At 43.2% G+C, this 19,173-nt stretch overlaps 1 protein-coding gene across 2 annotated transcripts in view; it reads right to left on the reverse strand.

Moving 5' to 3' along the window:
* Nucleotides 1-19,173, reverse strand: part of VPS53 (VPS53 subunit of GARP complex) — a 118,638-nt gene that overhangs the window by 83,474 nt on the left and 15,991 nt on the right. For both annotated transcript variants that reach the window (XM_010978918.3, XM_064495842.1), the window contains one exon: nt 263-349. In XM_010978918.3, coding sequence (XP_010977220.1) covers nt 263-349 — 87 coding nt within the window. The remainder of the gene's footprint in view (nt 1-262; nt 350-19,173) is intronic.

The following is a 19,173-nucleotide window of genomic DNA, read 5'->3' on the forward strand; positions in this document are numbered from 1 at the left end:
GGAAACTATTTTGGGGAAAGGAGAAGAAAACTTGCCCTATTTAAAACCAAGGCTGCAAATGTAGGGCAGCAGGGATGGTGGGTCACTCCACGTCCAGCAGCGCCTCCCGAATGGATCTGGAAAGTACTCCCAGGGCCGGCCACGGAGATGTGGGTGTGGGGTTGGCAGCAGGTGGGAGAACAAGCCCATTAATTAGCACGATGGGATGAGACGCCACCTTCCTCTTCCGGTGCAGAAATGGCAGGAGGAAACCTAAACTCACCATTTGCTCCGATTTTTCTGCTTTGTCCTTGATATCTTTGATTTTTCCAAAGAGTTGCTGAATAGCTTTCTGGGCCTCTTCAAGTGCCTAGAAGACGAGAAACAAGTGAAAAACAAGACATTATCAGTCCCTCCACCGTAATCAAGTGGAGCCTCAGAAGAAAATTACAGAAGCTCCCCTGATTCATTGCACTTGCGCTGACAGTCTTACCAGACCCAAACAGTAGAGACAGAGAGAGTCCAGTGTTTGGATACAGGCAAAAACTCAGGATTCTTGCCAAGCTGCATCATAACGTTTTAATTTAAAAACTAAACAACTTTCCTCTATCTCAGTGATTACTACACCTACTGATGATAATAAAGAGGACATGCTCGTGTGTGTGTGTGTCTGTATGTGCGTGTGTGTGTCTGGGTAGCAACCTTCAAAAGCCTGCAGAAAGACAGAGGTGGCTCTGAGTTGGGGGCGGGGGAAGCTCTGGATCTTGGGAGTTCTAGAAGATGATGCCTTCAAAAAAAATCACAACTGTGCCTGGGGACCCCAGAACTGTGGCAAATCTTAAAGACATGTATAGTACCCCACTTGGAAACCAATGAAATGAAGTTAGAAAGGGATTCTTTAAGCTAATGGTGACCCAAATGTTTCCACTGAAATAAAAACCTACAAAGACGGGCGCTACCCATTAAAAGCATTACAACCCACAGTAGCTTCTGTGAATTTGGAAGCAAGATTCAGGGAGTTGAGAGGGTGCAACACCGCACACACATAGAATGTGCATTCTCAGGAAAGATGCAGTGGCCAAAAGCAGCACTCACTCTTCACTTCATCAAATGCACTTTGTTTATTTTGGATTGAAGAGTGGCCTGTCCCAACTGGACCTCCTGAGCTCTTTACAAATGTAATAAGGCCAGTGTCACCATAGAGCTGTGTGTGGCCATCTTTGTCTGTGCGGAGGAAACAGCCAGCCCCCTGGAGGACACCCTAACAGAGGAAAGACGAAGGTGAAGCTGAGACGCAGGGAGAAAGACAAAAGCCCTTAGACAGTTCTCTGAACCTCTGCCTCCAGTGGTACCCAGTGCAAGAGCTACCTCTGGACTACGAGCTAACACAATTTCTTCTCTGCTGAAAAACATCCTCCAAAAGCAAACCTAAGCCGCTTCCTCTGCAGGAAATTCAACAAGGAAGGACTGTAGCTCCCTTTCCTCCCCAGGTAATCTGGGCTGCCCACTTCTTCTGGTACCGGGACTCCTTTCTGGCTCTGGAGGTCCTCGTCCTGTGTGTGGCTCAGCCCCAAACAGAACTTTGTTTTGCTCTTTTCCCATCGCTGGGGTCTACAGGAGTTTCACACGTGGGGACAAGGACGCTGAGCTGCTGCACGTGACAATGTTACGGCTTCTGAGGTGAACATCTGGAAGCCCCTCTGCGAAGTTGCTCCTTTGGGCCATTTGCCGCCAAGTCTGAGGTGACACTACTCAAACAGGTGCTCGTCCCACCCCCTGGACAGGCAGGGAGAGGGCATCTGCCCGATCGCTTTACTTACAGCTACCAAGGCTTGTGAACAAAGGAGCTTTTAAACTTGTCATCTCTGCCGTCTGGACACAGGTATTTTAATCATCAGAAAGTCTGGTCTTAGAACAACAGATGGCATCACTATCAGAGCCAAAAACTTGTAACTTGGGACATTTTACCTGAAGAGTAGTAAACAATCAAAAGTGCTGATGGAATGGAACTGGGGCTCACTGAGCAGCCCCTCTCAACCCCATTCCAGCCCAAGAGGATGCCTCACTCAGCAACTGCTTCCTCTTGGCTTCCTACCATCCTGCCTTTCTCAATCCCAGATCCAGCAGGCCTGAAACAGTGGTGGCAAAGTGAGAAATTCCTGTACTTTCCAGCCGGAAGGCAGGAGTCTGAGGCCTGCCTCTGCTGTCACACACCAGCCATACGGCCTCTCTGAGTATCAGTTTCCTCGCCTGCAAAGTGCTGACAGGGGCACCTACTTCCAGTGCTGTTGGGGAGATTCAATTCCCTAATAGGTGTAAAGAGCTACACAGATATTAAGTTTATTTCTGAGCAAATGCACGCATGCACACACGGGTATGCACACACAAATGCCCTGTTCTTCCTCTCACTCGCTGCCTCTAGGCCAGGCTCCCTGATACGTCCTATCCTTAGCTACTCCCTGAGCGAATCCACGCCCACCCACACCACCTCCCCACCCTCCTAGGAATTCTCTTCCTCGTTTCTAATACTCGCCTCCTCAAAACCAGGATACGAGACTCAGTTGAGCACTGCTGACTGCCATCCGCCCCACCTTAGATTTCATAAGGTTATGACAAACTAAAATCAAGTCCTGGCCAAATTAAAATGAGAAAGAGGAATAAATGATCAAATGTCCATTTACAACCAAAGGAGCGAACCTTTAAAATAAAATGCTCAACACACCTATTGATCGCACGCAAACCTTTGTTGTCTCCCGTGGCCATATCTTCTCCATCCTCCTCCCCGACTTCCCGTCCCTCCCAACACCCTCTCCCACAAATGTAAGTGCAGCAAACAGCAGAGTCAATTCCGTCATTGTCTGGGTGTCCATGGTCCTTTACATATACTTAACGATTGTAATGATTTTTTTGTGGGTCTGGATTTTGGTTGGACCAAGACATTCCAGAAGGCAGGAATCTGTCTCGTTCACTGTGACTCCCTGACACCTGGGACAGTGTCCAGAGTAACATAGGAAGTGCTCAATACGTGTTTATTAAGTTGCAATTTAAAACCAGTCAATCCTGGTGTCCACACACACTCCACCTCTGCCCTCGGAGACAGTCAGGCAACACATTGGCCATGGTAATTAGGGCTGTGTCAGCACTTCAATTGCAGACTTTCTTTCAAGCAACACAATTTAGTGTTGCAATCCTCACACACTGAAAAAAATTACTGGGTCATTAACTCAGGACAAAGATGTTAATTAGCCATGCCATCAAATTATAAAGTTGTTGCTAGAGTAATAAATTATTGTAAACCATTGTTTTTTATATATGTATTTTTTCAGATGAACTTCATCTACCTCAGACGACCTACATATATTCTTTTCTCTCTCCATTTAAGAAAGGCACTTTTCAATGAGTGTCTATTAATAATCTATATTTTTAGATTCTTTTAGACACTTGACTTTTTTTAAACATTGGATTACAGTTTTTCCTTTTGCAACAATTTAAAATCTCTTTTTTTTCCTTTTGGCCACCTCCCTCAGGAACTAGAACCAATTTCAATATCCATTTCATTCAATCAACAAATACCACACTGGAGATGTAGGGATGAAAAAACATAATTCCTGTTCTCAAGGAGCTTACAATCTAGGAAAGGAAAGAGGCTACTGAATACGAAAAAGCCGCATTCCTGAGAGTTGAGGGAGCCCAGAGAGACCATCACCAATACTGGCTTTTCTGTTTGTTTGCTTGGTAGTAGGAGAGAGAAGGGACGGAGGTCCAAGAAGCCCCCTGAAGGTCACAACTTCGTAACTTACTTGGGCCAGAGCATTTTTACACAACAGCAGTAAGAGGGCGTGTACTAAATGCATTTGATCTGAGCCAAAAGGCCGACAAGTGGGAAGAGTAGCAGGCACCAAATAAAAGACTATTTTTCAAAGCCATACTCCACCATAAACAAACTCCCACTTTCCAGCAACATAGATCTGCACTGTCCAGTGACGTGACTGAAGACTATCTATATCCAAACTGTTATTCTGAATTCCTGCGCCAACTGGAGTCCCATCTACATTAGTCAACATTTCATTAACTCAGTCCTTCAATCATTCAATAAATATCTTCCACATACCAGGCATTATTCTAAGCGCTGGGAATCCAAAGGTAGACAGACGGACATGGTCTTTCTCCCTGTCCTCAAGGAACCTACTTTGAGAGGTGGCAGATGGGAAGAGATATTGGCAAAACAACTAAAGAAAGAAAGAAGAAAACGTCAGAGTGTGACAGGCATGATGGAGGAATTAAGCAGAGTGAGGAGAGTGAGGGAAACGGTGGTCACAGGACTCCTGAGAAAGAGCACATGACTCAGGACCTGCAGGATGAGGAAGAGTCGGGCTTTACAGATCTAGGGGAAGAGATTCCAAGCAGAGAGAACAGCAAATACAAGACCCTGATACAGAAAATACTTGGGTGGTCTGGAGACCAAACAGTCAGGCAGCGGATGGCAGGATGGTATTGGAGCGAGAGGTGTTAGTAACTTGGGGAAGGAGGGCCTCAAGGGCCACACAAAAAGCCTGGGACTTGCTCTAAGTGCAATGAGAAGCCACTGAAGGGCTTTAAATGGGGGGCTAGCAAATATGTGAAAGACTGCCCTAGCCACTCTGTGACAAGAGGGCCGCACAGAGGAGAGAAAGCCCTGTTAGGAAGCTGCTGCAGTGTCGTGGTGAGGAAGGCAGGGGTCTAGACCAGGTGGCCAGTGGTGACGGAAGAAGTGGAGCGATGTGGGATTTATATGAAGATATAATCTGCAGGACTCACTGATGGACTGGATGTGGATAACGAGGGAAAGCAAATAATCAAGGGTTACCCTTAGGTCGTGGTTTGAAAAGCCAATGAATTATCCCATTAGCTAAGTCAGAGAAGACAGGAGCAGGGACAGGCTTGAAGCAAGAGTCCCCATTTCCGCACGTGAAAGGCGCAGAGTCTATTCGATATCCAGTGGAGATACCAGGTTGGACATATGAGTCTGGAGCTTGGAAGAGAGGTGCAGACTAGAGATGAAAATTTAGACATCATCAGTTTATAGATGATATTTAAGTCTGTAGGACTAGAAGTCACCTATCAAGAGAGTACAGACAGAAGAGAAATGGCCCAGTGTTTCAGAGTCTAGAGGAAAAAAGGAGGGAAGAAAGATGCAAGAGAAAAGCCACCAGTGACAAGAGAAAAAACCAAGGACTATGGTGTCACAGAAGCCAAACAAAAGTGTTGGGAGGCAGAGGAAAAGACTGATTATGTCTTATGTTGTTGAAAATTCACATTACAATTAGGACGGGGGCTGCTACTGAACTGGACACCAGGGAGGTCACTGATGACCTTGACAAGAGCAGTTTCAGTGGAGTCAAGGGAATGGAAGTGGACAGTGACGAGGGGACGAAGTGGGGACAGTGTGTATGAGACAGGGGCCAGCACACGATGGCCTGAGGGCCAAATCAAGCCTGCCGCCTGTTTCTGTAACTAACGTTGGCTTGGGACACGCCAATCCCATTCGTTTAGGTATTGTCTGTGGCTACTTCCACCGTTCGACAGCAGGGATAGGAAGCTGTAAGAGACCACATGGCATGTAAAATCTAAAATATTTACTCTCTGATCCTTAACAGAAAAAGTTTGCTGACTCCTGGCATACACTAGTTTTTTAAGAAATTCTTGCTATGAGAAGATGAGAGAGAAAACAAAAGAGAAGAAACTGGGAGGTGGAAGGTGGGGGTGTAACGGGACAATTACAGAAGAGTAGGACTTTTTTATAATGCTCTCCAATTGTTTACTATGTGAGTATCAGCTCTCTAACAGAGCTGTAAGCATCCTTTAGAGTGCAGACCAAGGACGTGAATGGCATCCTTACACCCTCAGCTCAGGCGATCGTCCATTCCAGTTGCCAGTTATGACAACTGTCCCAGTATAATCACCAACAGCTCCTTCTCACTCTCAAAAGTGACTCTGGTGATAAATCATACCGTCACCTCAACTACAGCATCTAACCAAAGCTGGAGCACAGCTGGAACTTGACAAATGTTTGCCAAAAGATTAAAAAGCATCGTGGGGCCCCTCTCAGGAGAGGAGCAGTGCCAAGACCACCAGCCTGAAGGAGACGTGCTGATGCTGCGGCTTTCCCTAACTTCACACACAATGGGAAGCACCGGTTCAAAAACACAGCATCACACTTTCTGTAACTGTTACCTAGTTGGCTAATAGGGAGTCTAATGCCCAGGATGCTGCTGGGGGTGAGTAAATTCTAAACCCACTGGAACCTTCTAAAAAAATGTTGGGTCATGATGTGAGAAAGCACTACAGAGGCGCCTGCCCGCAACTGCCCACCGGAAAGCACTGGCCTTCTGGGGGCACAGCTTGCATGAAATTCTGTGATATTGTTGGTCCTGTCATGTTGAAATGATGTGCTGATGGGATTATAGGCACCGTCTTCCAGATAAACACCCTCGGACACATGATATTCAGCTAAGAAAGGCAAAAGAGCCAAGTTCTATACTTAGACCTGAGGTCTGAAGAAGTTTCCATGATTCCTTCTCAGAAAAAGGTTTCTACCCCTATTTCTCTCTGGTTCTCAATCTGGCATCCGACCAGAACTGTCTCTACTCAAGGTACCACTTTCTTCTTTCAGCAAACAAGTTAGACTCACACAATCTTACATTTCACAGTCTCAAAGAAAGATAAACTGTCTGCCAGATTTTTTTTTAGGCTGGAATACTTTTGCTTGTTATAACCACATACTGAAGTCAAGGAAATTTAATATAACTCATTTTCCAGAGTCAAAAAGGTTTGCATTCACTCCATCAAGCAAGTCTGTTCTCAAAAGGCACCCTAATATTTGATATCTAATCTCTAATAATCAATTACACAGGAAGGAGTGTTTTGTATTTGAAAAATCGTTAAGACCTACAAAAGGTTAAGATTTTATTTTTAAATAACACTCAAATACTTTTACTTCCTAGCTAATCAGAAAACGTGTTGAAAGAAAGATTCTGGCACTGTCCCTTGACACTCTTTAAAATAAAACGTGGCTACTTTTCCATTCCAAGCTGCATGTGGATTAAAAACAGAACTAATCACCCAAAAATGTCTGCTTTCAATCCACCCTTCCCACAGTGTCTGAACTGAGCACTGGAGCGTGGCTACAGCCTGCATTCGAGGCTGTTAGTAGGAAGCAGTTACTGTGGTGGTCCTCCTCAGTAAGTCAAATTCTGCAATCGGGAGATGCGAAGTGACCCACTGAGCTGGCCTGGAAGATGCAGCAGAACCAGTTCCGCTATCTCTGTATTTTTGTGCATCATTAACTATAACCATTACTTTAAATTTTCCTTGGCTCCAGAAGCCGACTTTGAACGGGCTTCCAGAGCCACGCTAGGTCGTGTGCACCGAAGATAAGCAGCATGGAACCCGGCACCGACCCCACTGCTTTCTTCCTCTTTCATCTTTTTTCTTTTTTCAGAACTGTTGTCTGCCACCTGTGTAGACAGAGGGGCTCTGAGCCAATGGAAATGCCTTGAGAAATTAACATCTCCTCTAGCTCTTAGATGCATCTAGTTCTGCAGTTTGCTCTGTGAGATATTATCCTGGGAATCCAGAGGCAACCTAGAAGAGATTTAAAACGGAGATTCCATTTGCTGCCCCTACAGGAAGGAGGAAAAGGCTACTTATTTTCAGGAGAACTGATACGCCTTTATGTTCTTTGGAAAAAATAAGGTGCTAATATTCAAGGTTAATGGGAAGAAAGTCTTATTTTCCCACTATTCTGCTATCATTTCTGTTGTCCAACTTTATACCTGTCTGCTGGTCCCTTTCTTTTGTTTGGAAAGGCAATGCACCATATTAGTAAAAAGCAGGGGGTTTTTGAACCAGCAGACTGGACTTCAAATGGTGGCCTTGCCACTTCCTGTGTGATCTCTGTCAAACTACTTAACCTCGAGGAGGCACGGATGCATCATTTCTAGAGCAGGAACAACAGTCCCGACCTAAAGACTTGTTCTTAGGAAGGAATATCGGGCTTAGTAGTGAACACCTTCGGTACTGTTTACCCAGTACTCTTCCTTCCTCCAGGGAACCTTCCTCTCACTGTGTTCTGAGTCCACTGTCCCAGAGGCAGGCCAGGCCCGAGCTGGGGCTTTTCTGTGACTTTCCAGAATGAATTAGGAAAGAAAGTTCACCTCTCTCTGGTGGTGGCAGCCCAGGACGTGAAGTCAGGTTAGACAGTAGCTGGTCTCTGGGTAGAGACGATCAAGCCAACACCGGGAGACAGACAGACACAGAAATATTCAGAAACCTTTATATTCCAAGGCCGGCTCCCGTAGTTAGAGAAGCCCAGAAGGGACACTACTTTTTCACAGACTTATTGTTCAACTTCTCCTTCAAAACAAGAGAAGAGTCTTCTGAAGACTCTCCCTTTAGCCAAAGCCAGTTTGAACTGGGATTTTGTCTTCTACAGCTAAGAGAATCCTGATGGAGGACTCAGCTCATAATAGGGGCTCACTAAATGGTAGTTATTAATATTATCCCCAGATCTCCCAGATGGAGTGTGATGTTTCAGATGAGACCATCCCTCTAAGAACCAAAGGTTGTCGACGCACATTGTAGAGCTTTGCAAGCTGGTTATGTTCAACATGTGCAGGCAAACACAAAAGAATGGTTCCTGGGTTCTTCAAATCATGTTGAAAATGAGCCGTTCTCCAGGAAAAAAAAAGTTTCAGTCTTTTATCCTTTCAATAAAAAGTGCGTGCCTCCTGTATGTGCTAAGCTAGATACTGAGAGAAAAACATCGCAAGATGGGGATATGCCTTTAAAGAGCTTGTTAGGGATATGTAAGAAATAGAAATAGCTGAGATGTGAATGATAGAAAGAGGTATGAATGCCAGAATCAACTGAAAAGCAAGGAACTCGGCAAAAACATTGCTGAGGGCTACCACATCTGATGAGCCCTAAACAGAGGGCCCTGGGACATCCATTAAAGGCAGACACCTAAGGGTAAGTAGCCTCATTTATCGAATGTCCCTTCTTTTGATACTGCTGGCCAGCCAGGCACCACTGAGAGCTGTTGCTATGGAAACAAGACATCCCAGCAGGAGGAGAGGTGCTTTAAGGAATCTCAGCAATAATAACAATGCAGCCCATTCCCCACGATGGTGCCAAACAGCAGCAGAGGCTACAGGACTCTCACCGCCATGGACGGCTGCATGTGAACAGCAGCATGCTTCCCTGTGTCCTCGAACACCCCAGGTACTGTCTAGGTCTGGTGGCCCTGGTTAGACACCAGGCAGGCACCCATCAGATGCGAATCACTGGTGCTAACACTAATTCTGCCACAGTCCTTTCAGAAACCTTGAGTATAAAGAGCCTTTATTTAAAGCACAGATTTCTCTCCAAGTTTGTGAACCAAAAGAATGTGAAGGGCAAAAGGAGTAATTTTCGCCTTGTTAAAAATGCTCTGTTCCACCTAAGTTACTTTAATTTATGATTTCTGTGAATCACAACCACTGAAAACGCGAACCAAAGAGTTCATTTTTACTGTTTTTAGGAAACAAGCCAGAAGTTAAAATCATAAGACATGACGGGGACACAACTCCAGCGGTGCCCAAACAAGACGAAACATTTACATTTTCAAGTCCTGCTTGTATGTTATTGTCCATAACTTAAAAGTCTGTTCGCCCTGAAATAGTGGGGAGTGGTGAATGCATTCGTGCATGGCTTCCTTTGATGAAGCGGAACCCTGGGATGAGCGTGTGTGAAGCAACAACTCCAAATGGAGCTGGAGAAGGAAAGGTTAAAGCAAGAGTCTCAGTTGCTTTTGCTGAATAAAAGGGACAGAAATTCAATACTTTAGAAAATGGGGCACATTTAAAGGAACAATCTACCCAAGCTTAACAAAGGACTACTTCCCACAGCCAGGACTTTTCAGCTGCCAAGTTAAATTTGAATCCCCCATATCTTACTATTAGTTCTTTTTTTTTTTTTGGAAGGGGTGGTAGTTAGGTTTATTTGTTTGTTTGTTTGTTTATTTAAATGGAGGTATTGGGGGTTGAACCCAGGTCCCCCTGCATGCTAAGCATGTTCTCCACCACTGAGCTATGCCCTCCCTCCCCTCCTTTTCTTTTTCTTAAAACTTTTTTGAAATTTTGGGGCTAACTAGGTTTGTTTGTTTGTTTGTTTATTTAAATGAAGGTATTGGGGGTTGAACCCAGGACCTCATGCATGCTAAGCATACACTCTTACCACTGAGCTATGCCCTCCCCACCCCTTTCTTTTTCTTAAAATTAAAAAAAATTTTTTTGGAGAAATGTTTTGGGATAATTAGATTGACCGATTGACTGATATTTAATGGAGGTACTGGGGATTGAACCCAGAACCTTATGCATCTTACTATTACTTCTAAATGTAGTTACTTAGTAACAGTCATCTATATCACAGGTCCTCATTCAAGTCTTCACTTGGGGTTGATAACAGGATGTTCCTTCAGTTGGTTTTTAGAGGAAACTTATGTACCAAAGCCCTTTAGGCTATGGCCTGCCTTGGGGTTTCATCTGAGTGACTTTCCCTCCCTGTTGCACTCTTCTTCAGGACTGCTTCCTGGGCATTCAGGACCACAGGTGTGCAGTGAACACAGTTTTCTCCTTCCCTCAGTCCAGTTTCTTCTCCGCTAGCTGGTTAATGAGGCCACAGTCATCATCAGCACTTGGATTCCCTTATGAACCAGTTAACTTTTCAGATTCCACAGTGAGGAAAAAAAGAAGAAAAAAAGGCTCCCAAATGTGTTTTTACAGTTTGTCACTGTTTAAGAAGAGAATTTGGTACACACAAGCACGGACAGATCTGAAAATCTGGACCCGTGATTAACTCACTGGGTATGATTTTGAGCATGTCATAGAACGTATCTGAGCCTGTTTCTTCATCTATAAAATGGGGAGAATGACGTCTATATCTAATTCACATCTTTGTGAGGATGAAGTGATCTATGCAACAGTATTTTGCAGAATGAAAGATAAGCATACTTGTATTGTAATAAAACATTAGCATTATAGATAAAGACAAATAACCCAAAAGATACCTTCTGCCATACAACTCAAAATGTGTCTTTGCTAACAGTGACTCATCAAGAAAGGCATTAGTCTTCTGAAGTATGTTTTTCATTTTAGAGATCTGGATAACTACAGAGCTGACGAAGGTACTGGAACCTGACCACAAGATGCTAATCCAGTCACCAAAATCTCTAAATATCATAATTTCCAAGTAGTCGATTAAAAAAAAGTAGTATAGCACTTGGCTTAGCATAAATGATATTACTGTGTGAATCATAGTTGGCTATCTGTCCCTACTGCTCTCATGTGACTGAGAACGAGAAAAGTTCAGAAATATGACAAGAAAATAGGTGTGACTAATCAGGTCAGAGATGGGATAAAGACCCCTCAATTCATCTCTTTTGTTTTACAAAAGATGGTACTTGGATCATCAGATTTACCTGTCAGTAAGTTTATCTCTAGAAGAAACGTTCCCCTTCTAGTTGGGGGCCATTATTAGAGTAGCACTCATGTGGTTAACCTAACATGCATATTCTAGGTACCACATACAACCCCTAGAGGTGAACACAGCATCTGTTCAGAGTCCACAAAAATCAGCAATCCCGGCACGGGATCCAATGCTATATGAATGACGATAAGTGTCTTGTATATTTTAGAGCTTTAATCTGGATGACTATAGAACAGCAGACTGAGACAGACCAAAAAGGCATTATCTGCGGTTTTGCAAAATTAATCTCCTTCCAGAGGAAACCTCGGCGTCCACATTAGAGCAAAAGAAATTTAATAGCTACATTACAGACTCCTGAAAATAGGGATTTATGAATGGAAATGTTGACAGAACCAACACAGCACTGAATTCATGCTGCTCTTAATTCTGTATTTCCATGGATGAAAGAGGGGAGAGGAAAAAGGAGGTCAAGTTCTAACACAAGGACAGAGTTTCAAATTCTCATCCACTGTTCAAACACACCTGAATGATTTCTTGTGTCAAGAATCTAAAACCCAGAAAGCTTCGCCCTGTCAGCAGTGATACTGCAATTTTTCTACTGTGCAACCTCAAACTAAGGATGGAATTTTCCTTCCACCACTAACTACGAGCAGTCAAAAGCCAGAGGAAGCTGGGTAACAGCCAGAGCAGTTTCAGTTGTGATGAATTGCATCTTCCTCTTTAGATGCTGAGGCGCGCATTTAAACTTGTGACTGCCCTTAACGTAGAAACAAACAGATGGCAAAAGTTATGCTTGACCTTTTTTTCTTGGCTCCTGAAGAGTGCCAACTTATATGGAGATGACTCAGAAGAATAAACTTCAGTGTTCCTTTTTGGCAATACTATTTTCCTAAAACCATTTTCAATAATCATGTTGCACACAAGTGGGGACTTCATGTGTTTCTAAGGCCAGGAAGGAAATAGTCCAATTGCTGGACATGCTAACCAGAAGAAATCATCACAGGGGTTTTCTTCTTTGGAGAGGGCAGCATCATTATTATTAGGTAGTGAACACAAAAACGTAAGACTATAGCTAATCTGAAATACATCATCTGTATAGGTTAAATGAAGACAAAATAGGAACGTATGCTTATCTGGAATAAAAAAATATTAAAGTTCAGAACAATATGGAAAAAATGTTTCCAAAGAGATTAAATGTTGAAATGATTAAAAATTACCATATGATCCAGTAACTTCACACTGAGGTATATACTGAAAGGAACTGAAAGCAGAGACTCAAATAGATATTTGTCAGTATTCGTTATAGCACTGTTCATGTGTCCATGAACACATGAATGGACAAAGTGTGGCACATATAATGGAATTTTATTCTGTTGTGAAATAGGAATGAAATTCTCGAGCATGAATGGAAAATTCCAAGTAAAAATACCAGAATTCAGCAATATATTAAAAGGACAATACACAATGACCCAGCAGGTATTTAAGGGGAGTTAATATTCAAAACAAAATAAAACAAAACTAATCACCAAAATTGAAAAATCATATGTTCATACAGTAGAAGATGCAAAGGCTTATGATAAAATTCATTATCTTTTTTCTGGCAAACAGGCTTAGTGAACCAAGATCATGAGGATAAGTCTTTAATACAGAATTTGGAAATAAGAGAATATCACGCTTCATGTCAGCTCTAGAACAGAAGGCTCTTTGCTTTGCTCACTGCATTATCCCCAATGCCTAGGATAGAGCTCAGAACAGAGAAAGCATTGACTTTCTGTACAAGTGAATGAACTAATAGACTAACTGGAGCCATTGTTATTAAAATCAAGAACTGCCTGCCGTTCCTACTTACTTAACATGAAATATTATTCAGAAAGGGCATTTAGAAAAAAAAATTTTAAGCTTAAAAAAAAATACTATTCCATTGAGGAGGGGTAATTAGGTTTATTTATTATTATTTTTTTTAATGGAGGTACTGGGGATTGAACCCAGGACCTTGTGCATGCTAAGCACACTCTACCACTGAGCTGTACCCTCCCCTAGAAAAATTTTTATCTCAGGATCCCTTTATACTCTTGGAAATTACTGAGGGTCCCAAAGAGATTTTATGTGAGTTATACCTATTGGTACATACCATACTGGAAATTAAAACTGAGAAACTTAAAAAAAAATTAATCTATTAATCCATTTAAAAATAACAATAATATATCTACTACACATCAACATAAATAACATTTTTATGAAAGGTAATTATATTTCCCCCAAATTTCTTGAGAAGAGCAACACCATTTCTGTGCCTTCATAAACATCTTTGGTGTCTGCTTTAACAGACACCAGGTGGATTCCCATATATGCTTCTGTACTGAATCCACTGATGCTGTTTTAGTTAAAAAATATGATGAAAACCTGGCTTCACATCAGATTTGTAGTTTAAAAAGAAAGAAATATTTCGATACCCTTTTCAGGTACTTGACAATCCTTTTTTAAACTACATCAAAACTTGAAAAGTGGTAGATTCTTTAAAAAAATTTTTTTAAACTGAAGTATAGTTGATTTACAATATTTTTTTTGATTTACAATATTATATTAGTTTCAGGTATACAACATAGTGATTCAAAAGTTTTATAGATTATACTCCATTTAAAGTTATTATAAAATATTGGCTACATTACCTGCACTGTATAGTAAACCCTTGGAGCTTGTTTGTTTTGTAGATAGTAGTTTGTACCTCATAATCCCCTCCCCCATCGTGCCCCTCCCCCTTCCCTCTTCCCACTGTTAACCACTGTATCTGTGAGCCTGTTTCCGTTTTGTCATATTCATTTGCTTATTTTTTAGATTCCACATATAAGTGATAATATACAGTATTTGTATTTTTCTGTCTGACTTATTTCGCTAAGCATAATACCCTCCAGGTCCATCAGTATTGTTGCAAATGGCAAAATTTCATTCTTTTTTATAGCTGAGTAGTATGCCATTGCGTGTGCGTGTGCGTGTGTGTGTGTCTGTTGATGGATACCTTAGGTTGCTTTCACACCTTGGCTATCATAAATAGTGCTGCTATGCACACTGAGGTATATGTATTCAAATTAGTGTTGTCTTTTTCTTCAGGTATACACCCAGGAGTGGAACTGCTGGATCGTATGGTAGTTCTATTTTAAGTTTTTAGAGAAAAAGTGGTCGATTCTAAAAGATTGAGTACAATGCGGACTCTGAAATCTTATTAATGAACTTCTGATGCTATGCTACATAAAAATCCACTGGTCGGTTGTGCTTTGCCTGGGATGCAGAAAGTTGGACTGTTGCTCTTACATTAACCATGAGGAAAAAATTAACAGGAAAATCACTTTTCTTGAACTCATCAGAGAGCTGAAGGCAACCAAGTATCTTGAAATCCAAGAAGAGACGAGGACACCTGAGGATTGTCCCATGTGCAGCAGAGCCTCAGAGGAAAATGGGGATGTTATTCAAGCAGACAGGAAGGACTCAATGGTTTTTTTAAATTGCTAGGTGCCAAACGTGGGGCTGGTGCAACAGCAGGGAACCTCTGGGAACTGTGCACTTGACAGTTTGCATCCCTCTCAGGCTCCTTCCCAAGGCCTCTACTGGGTGCTTGTGAGAAAACCTGCAGACAGAGGGGGAGACCAGAAGGAGACTCCCTTAGTGGTACAGATGTGGAGGCAGGGACTGACGGGCACTGCAGGAAAGGCATGAAGCCCTGATAACCCTCACCCTTGCTCGAACCCACCTCTCAAAGGCCTTAAACCTCTGAGTGAGGGGCAGTCCTGGCAAATGTCTGATGTGGGTCCTAAGGACAGGACAAGAGAACAGAGCCTTTCACCACCTCTGAGGCAACAATTCCGGACCACAGGCAAGCTGTGCTGCAATGCTCATTCACGGAGAACAGCACACTGGGGGACAGTAAGGAGGCTTCCAGGGCAAGGAAACTTACAGGTGCTGTAAAGCAGGGCAGTAGGGATGGAAAGGAGGGGAGCTGATGGAAAAGCCACAAGAAGCTGAGAAATGCCTGGATGCCTAGGATGAGGAACGTGGATATTCCAGTGGGTTACATCGTAATCAGCAGCAGCGTTATTGCCATTTACAGCTGTGCCTGACACTGTGCTCAATGTTCTTAAATAGTTAACTCTGATCCCCACCACCCTGAAGTAGGTATTTTCATCTCCATGTCACAGATGAAGAAACTGAGGCTCAGCGAAGTTAAATAACTTGTCCCAGATCACACAGATTGAGAGTGGCATAAGCCAAAACTTAAATTCAAAGCTCAGGTGTTTTCATTTGACCAGGCTGCCATCTAATGTTACATTAGGGACAGTGTCTAATTCCTCCAATCCTTAGAGAATACAAATAAAACGCTCAGTCCTGTACAGAGAGGAGAGAGAAGATAGCTGTTTGGATTCCTTACAGACTGTCTAAAAATGAGACATCTTAGAGGACAAGTGGCAAAAGGTTCCAAGATGCAGGAGACATGCCCAGAATCACTATAAAGGCTCATGTGCAATAAACAAGATGAAATATGGTGACAAGACTGAACCCAGTCCCTACAGTGCTAAATAATGAAACTTCTCTGTGATTCTGTGCCGTAACTATCGTCAACAGCTCTAGAAGTAGGCAAAACTGAACATCCACCTGGATGCAACTTGCCAAATAAAGAAAGGCAAGCCAACCCTGACCTCTGCACCAGACGTAAGAAATCCAGGTTGAGGGATGGCGGAGCGCCCCAATCAAAACCAGGGACCCTGTTCCCCTGCAAGAGACTGAACTACCACCCGACCCTAGCACCACCCCACTGAGTCCCAGGGCTTTCTGCACTTCCAGGTCATTCTCACGCCGTAGCAATTTCTCAAGTTTTTGTGTTATCTGCAGACAGACTGAAAAATATAATTCAAAACTATTAAAAAGAAACCAAAAAATGCTTAACCTTTCTCAGACACTAATGAGAAAATCTGAGCCTAAAGGGTCAATTGCTTTAGATTTAGTATGTTTCAGTAGGAGGAAGCAAGTGACAGTTGCCTCCCCCCTACCCCAAACTATTTATGGTCCCTTTACTACTAACTGCCATTTACTTTCTTCCATCAAAAGGCTTCATATTCCTCCCAAAGAGAGGATGAGAGAAAGGATGTATCTGAAATGACGGAGGAGAAGTTGAGCCATCCTGCCAGAGAGCGGACAATAGTAAATTCATGATCCCACATGATGAATGTCTGGGCTGTACTGTGAGGCCCACCGCCTACATTGTTCAGGGCCCCAGAGAGCACAATTACTTTTGCTCTAAGGCCTCAGTTAGATGATGTGCTGGTTTTGAGGGTAAAAAACAAGGAACGCTTTCTCCCTGGAAGGTAACCTGCTTTGCTGACTTAGTTAATAAATCTTTATCATGATGTCTCCATGTAAAGAGAATGAGGCAAATATGATGAACCTCCCTTTCTGAGGGAAATGAAGACATGGAAAAATTAAGAAACATGGCCCTGGGAAGATACTGAGGGCAGGAGAAAAATCCTTTGTCCCCTGAGCCTGGAGCTTGGTACTAAAATGAGGATAAGAAAGAGAAGAATGAACAGTCTGGAACAGAATGCCACATGGCTCTGAACCCGGCCTGGTCAACTTTTTCATCAGCAACATGAATGAAGACGTAGAAAGCAGCATGTCTGGCAGATCTGCTCATGATACATGAAGGTCATCAGGATCCCGAAGGGTCTCAGCAGCCTGGGACAACCCAGCAGAGCTGGCAAGGTGAACCCGGGGGAGACACATCAAGTCCGGCATTTGAGTTCAAAGACTCCCTTAAACAAACAGAAAAGGGAAGGGCTTAAAAGCAGTTTGTATGAAAAAATATTGCAGATATTGCAAACTGTTGGCTCACAAACATATTTTGTTTGGCCTTTGCAGTATTTGTGAAAGACACTAAGGCAACATTTAAAAATTGGGAGAGTCTCATAAAAATCCGGATTTCCGGCTGCTCTTGAAAAACTGACAGATCTGGCAATGCCATGTCTGCGTTCAGACATGACAGCAGTTGCTTAGGAATGAGTCGCTGCTGTCCCCCTTACACAGGGGGACAGCAGCGACTCCCCCAATGGAGGCACACAGACCAGGCTGGACTGGTTACCTCCTTAGCTCTGTGGGCATCTGTCTGCAACTCTTGACCTGGGTGTTTCAGCTAACTGCTAGCTTAACAGAGGCCAACAGCTGCCAAAAACTTCACCCAATCCATGGTAAGGGGAGAAAAGCGTCCAGATCAGTGGCCCTTAACTTCTGAAAAGTCACGGACTTGTCAAAGAACATAAAAAAAATCATGGAGTCTTCTCTCCAGACACACGTCTATCCGTACAAAAATTTACAATTAACTTCTGGCTGTTGACAGACAGACTCCTGAACTCCCAGTTTCCAAGTTAGCAAGCCCCGTCCAGAACAAGGAGAGAAACTGTCCCACTGTGTGTTCACACAGCATGTCTACTTCTTGCCAGGAGGGGTGCTGGCAACCAAGATGATAAAGTGTCTGGAAATCGTATCATACAGCTGAAGAAACTAAGAATGGCTAGCCTAGGGAAAGGAACACTGGGAAAGGAACAGAATACCCACTTGTAATTTTAGAAGCTATCACAGGGAAAAGGGGTTAGGCTTACATCTGCCCAGCTGGCAGAACTAAGACCTATGAGAAGTTACAGTGAGGTCTCTTTTACTATTTCAGTTCAGTGTAAGAAAGCAGTTTCTTATAATTAAAGCTGCACAAAACTGGAGCAGACGGTCCTGTGGCACAGCAGAGTAGTGAGTTCCCCCACTGCCACAAGCATCCAAGCAGAAGCAGGATAATGGAATGTCAGAGATGTCACAGAAATGATTCCCGAACTGGGTGGCAGGCTGTTCCACAAGTATCTAAAGCTTCTTCCAAATCTAAGTTTTGGTGGGCAGAGCTGAAGATAGCAGTAAGAATTTCCGTCCCCTCCCAAACCTTAGTCTAGCTCTGATGCGGCAGTAACATTGGAGCCAAGCTCCACTCAAGAGACGGAGGGAAGCCCAGTGACTGATCCTCCCCGCGATTCTCAGTGGGCTCACCAGGACCTGGTCGAGGTGTGGCCACTCTTGCAATCTCACACACCAACTTTTTCTTCTTCTAACCAACTCCTCTATTTACCTCTCTCTACCTGCCTTCAACTGTCCATTTTTCTTGGGACGCTAAGTTTCGTAGCGTTATAAGTTAATGTACTTCCTGAATTGACTCATCTTCCCCACAAGGTTTCAAACATGTGGGCATTTAACTACAGCTTATGCCTGATGACTTCAACAGATAAAAATGGGGGAGAATTCTGTGCTGTATTAACTTCGTATGAGCTTCACAGTCTGGTTAGAAGAGGTCACAGACTGGACCACTTCAAGTCTGCCCATGGAGGAGGTGGTCAACACTGAAGGCTCTCTGTAATGTGCAACAGAGCGCTAACCAGGGAGCTGGTATTCCAGGACTTTCAAGAAACTAAAGAAACTGCTTCACTGTGTCTTCAATTTCTAAATCACTCCCTGCCCACAAATAATTTTCGAGTCAGAAACACTGCTTCCCCAAAAGAACTTTGCTGTTACAGACATCCTTTAAGACACCATGAATGTGAAACACTTTCCCCTTCTTTACACAGATTACACAGCATATCTGTTCTGGCTGCACACAATCAAGATGAAAAT

The sequence above is a fragment of the Camelus dromedarius genome, chromosome 16 (genome assembly GCF_036321535.1).
Source record: "Camelus dromedarius isolate mCamDro1 chromosome 16, mCamDro1.pat, whole genome shotgun sequence".
NCBI lineage: Eukaryota > Metazoa > Chordata > Mammalia > Artiodactyla > Camelidae > Camelus > Camelus dromedarius.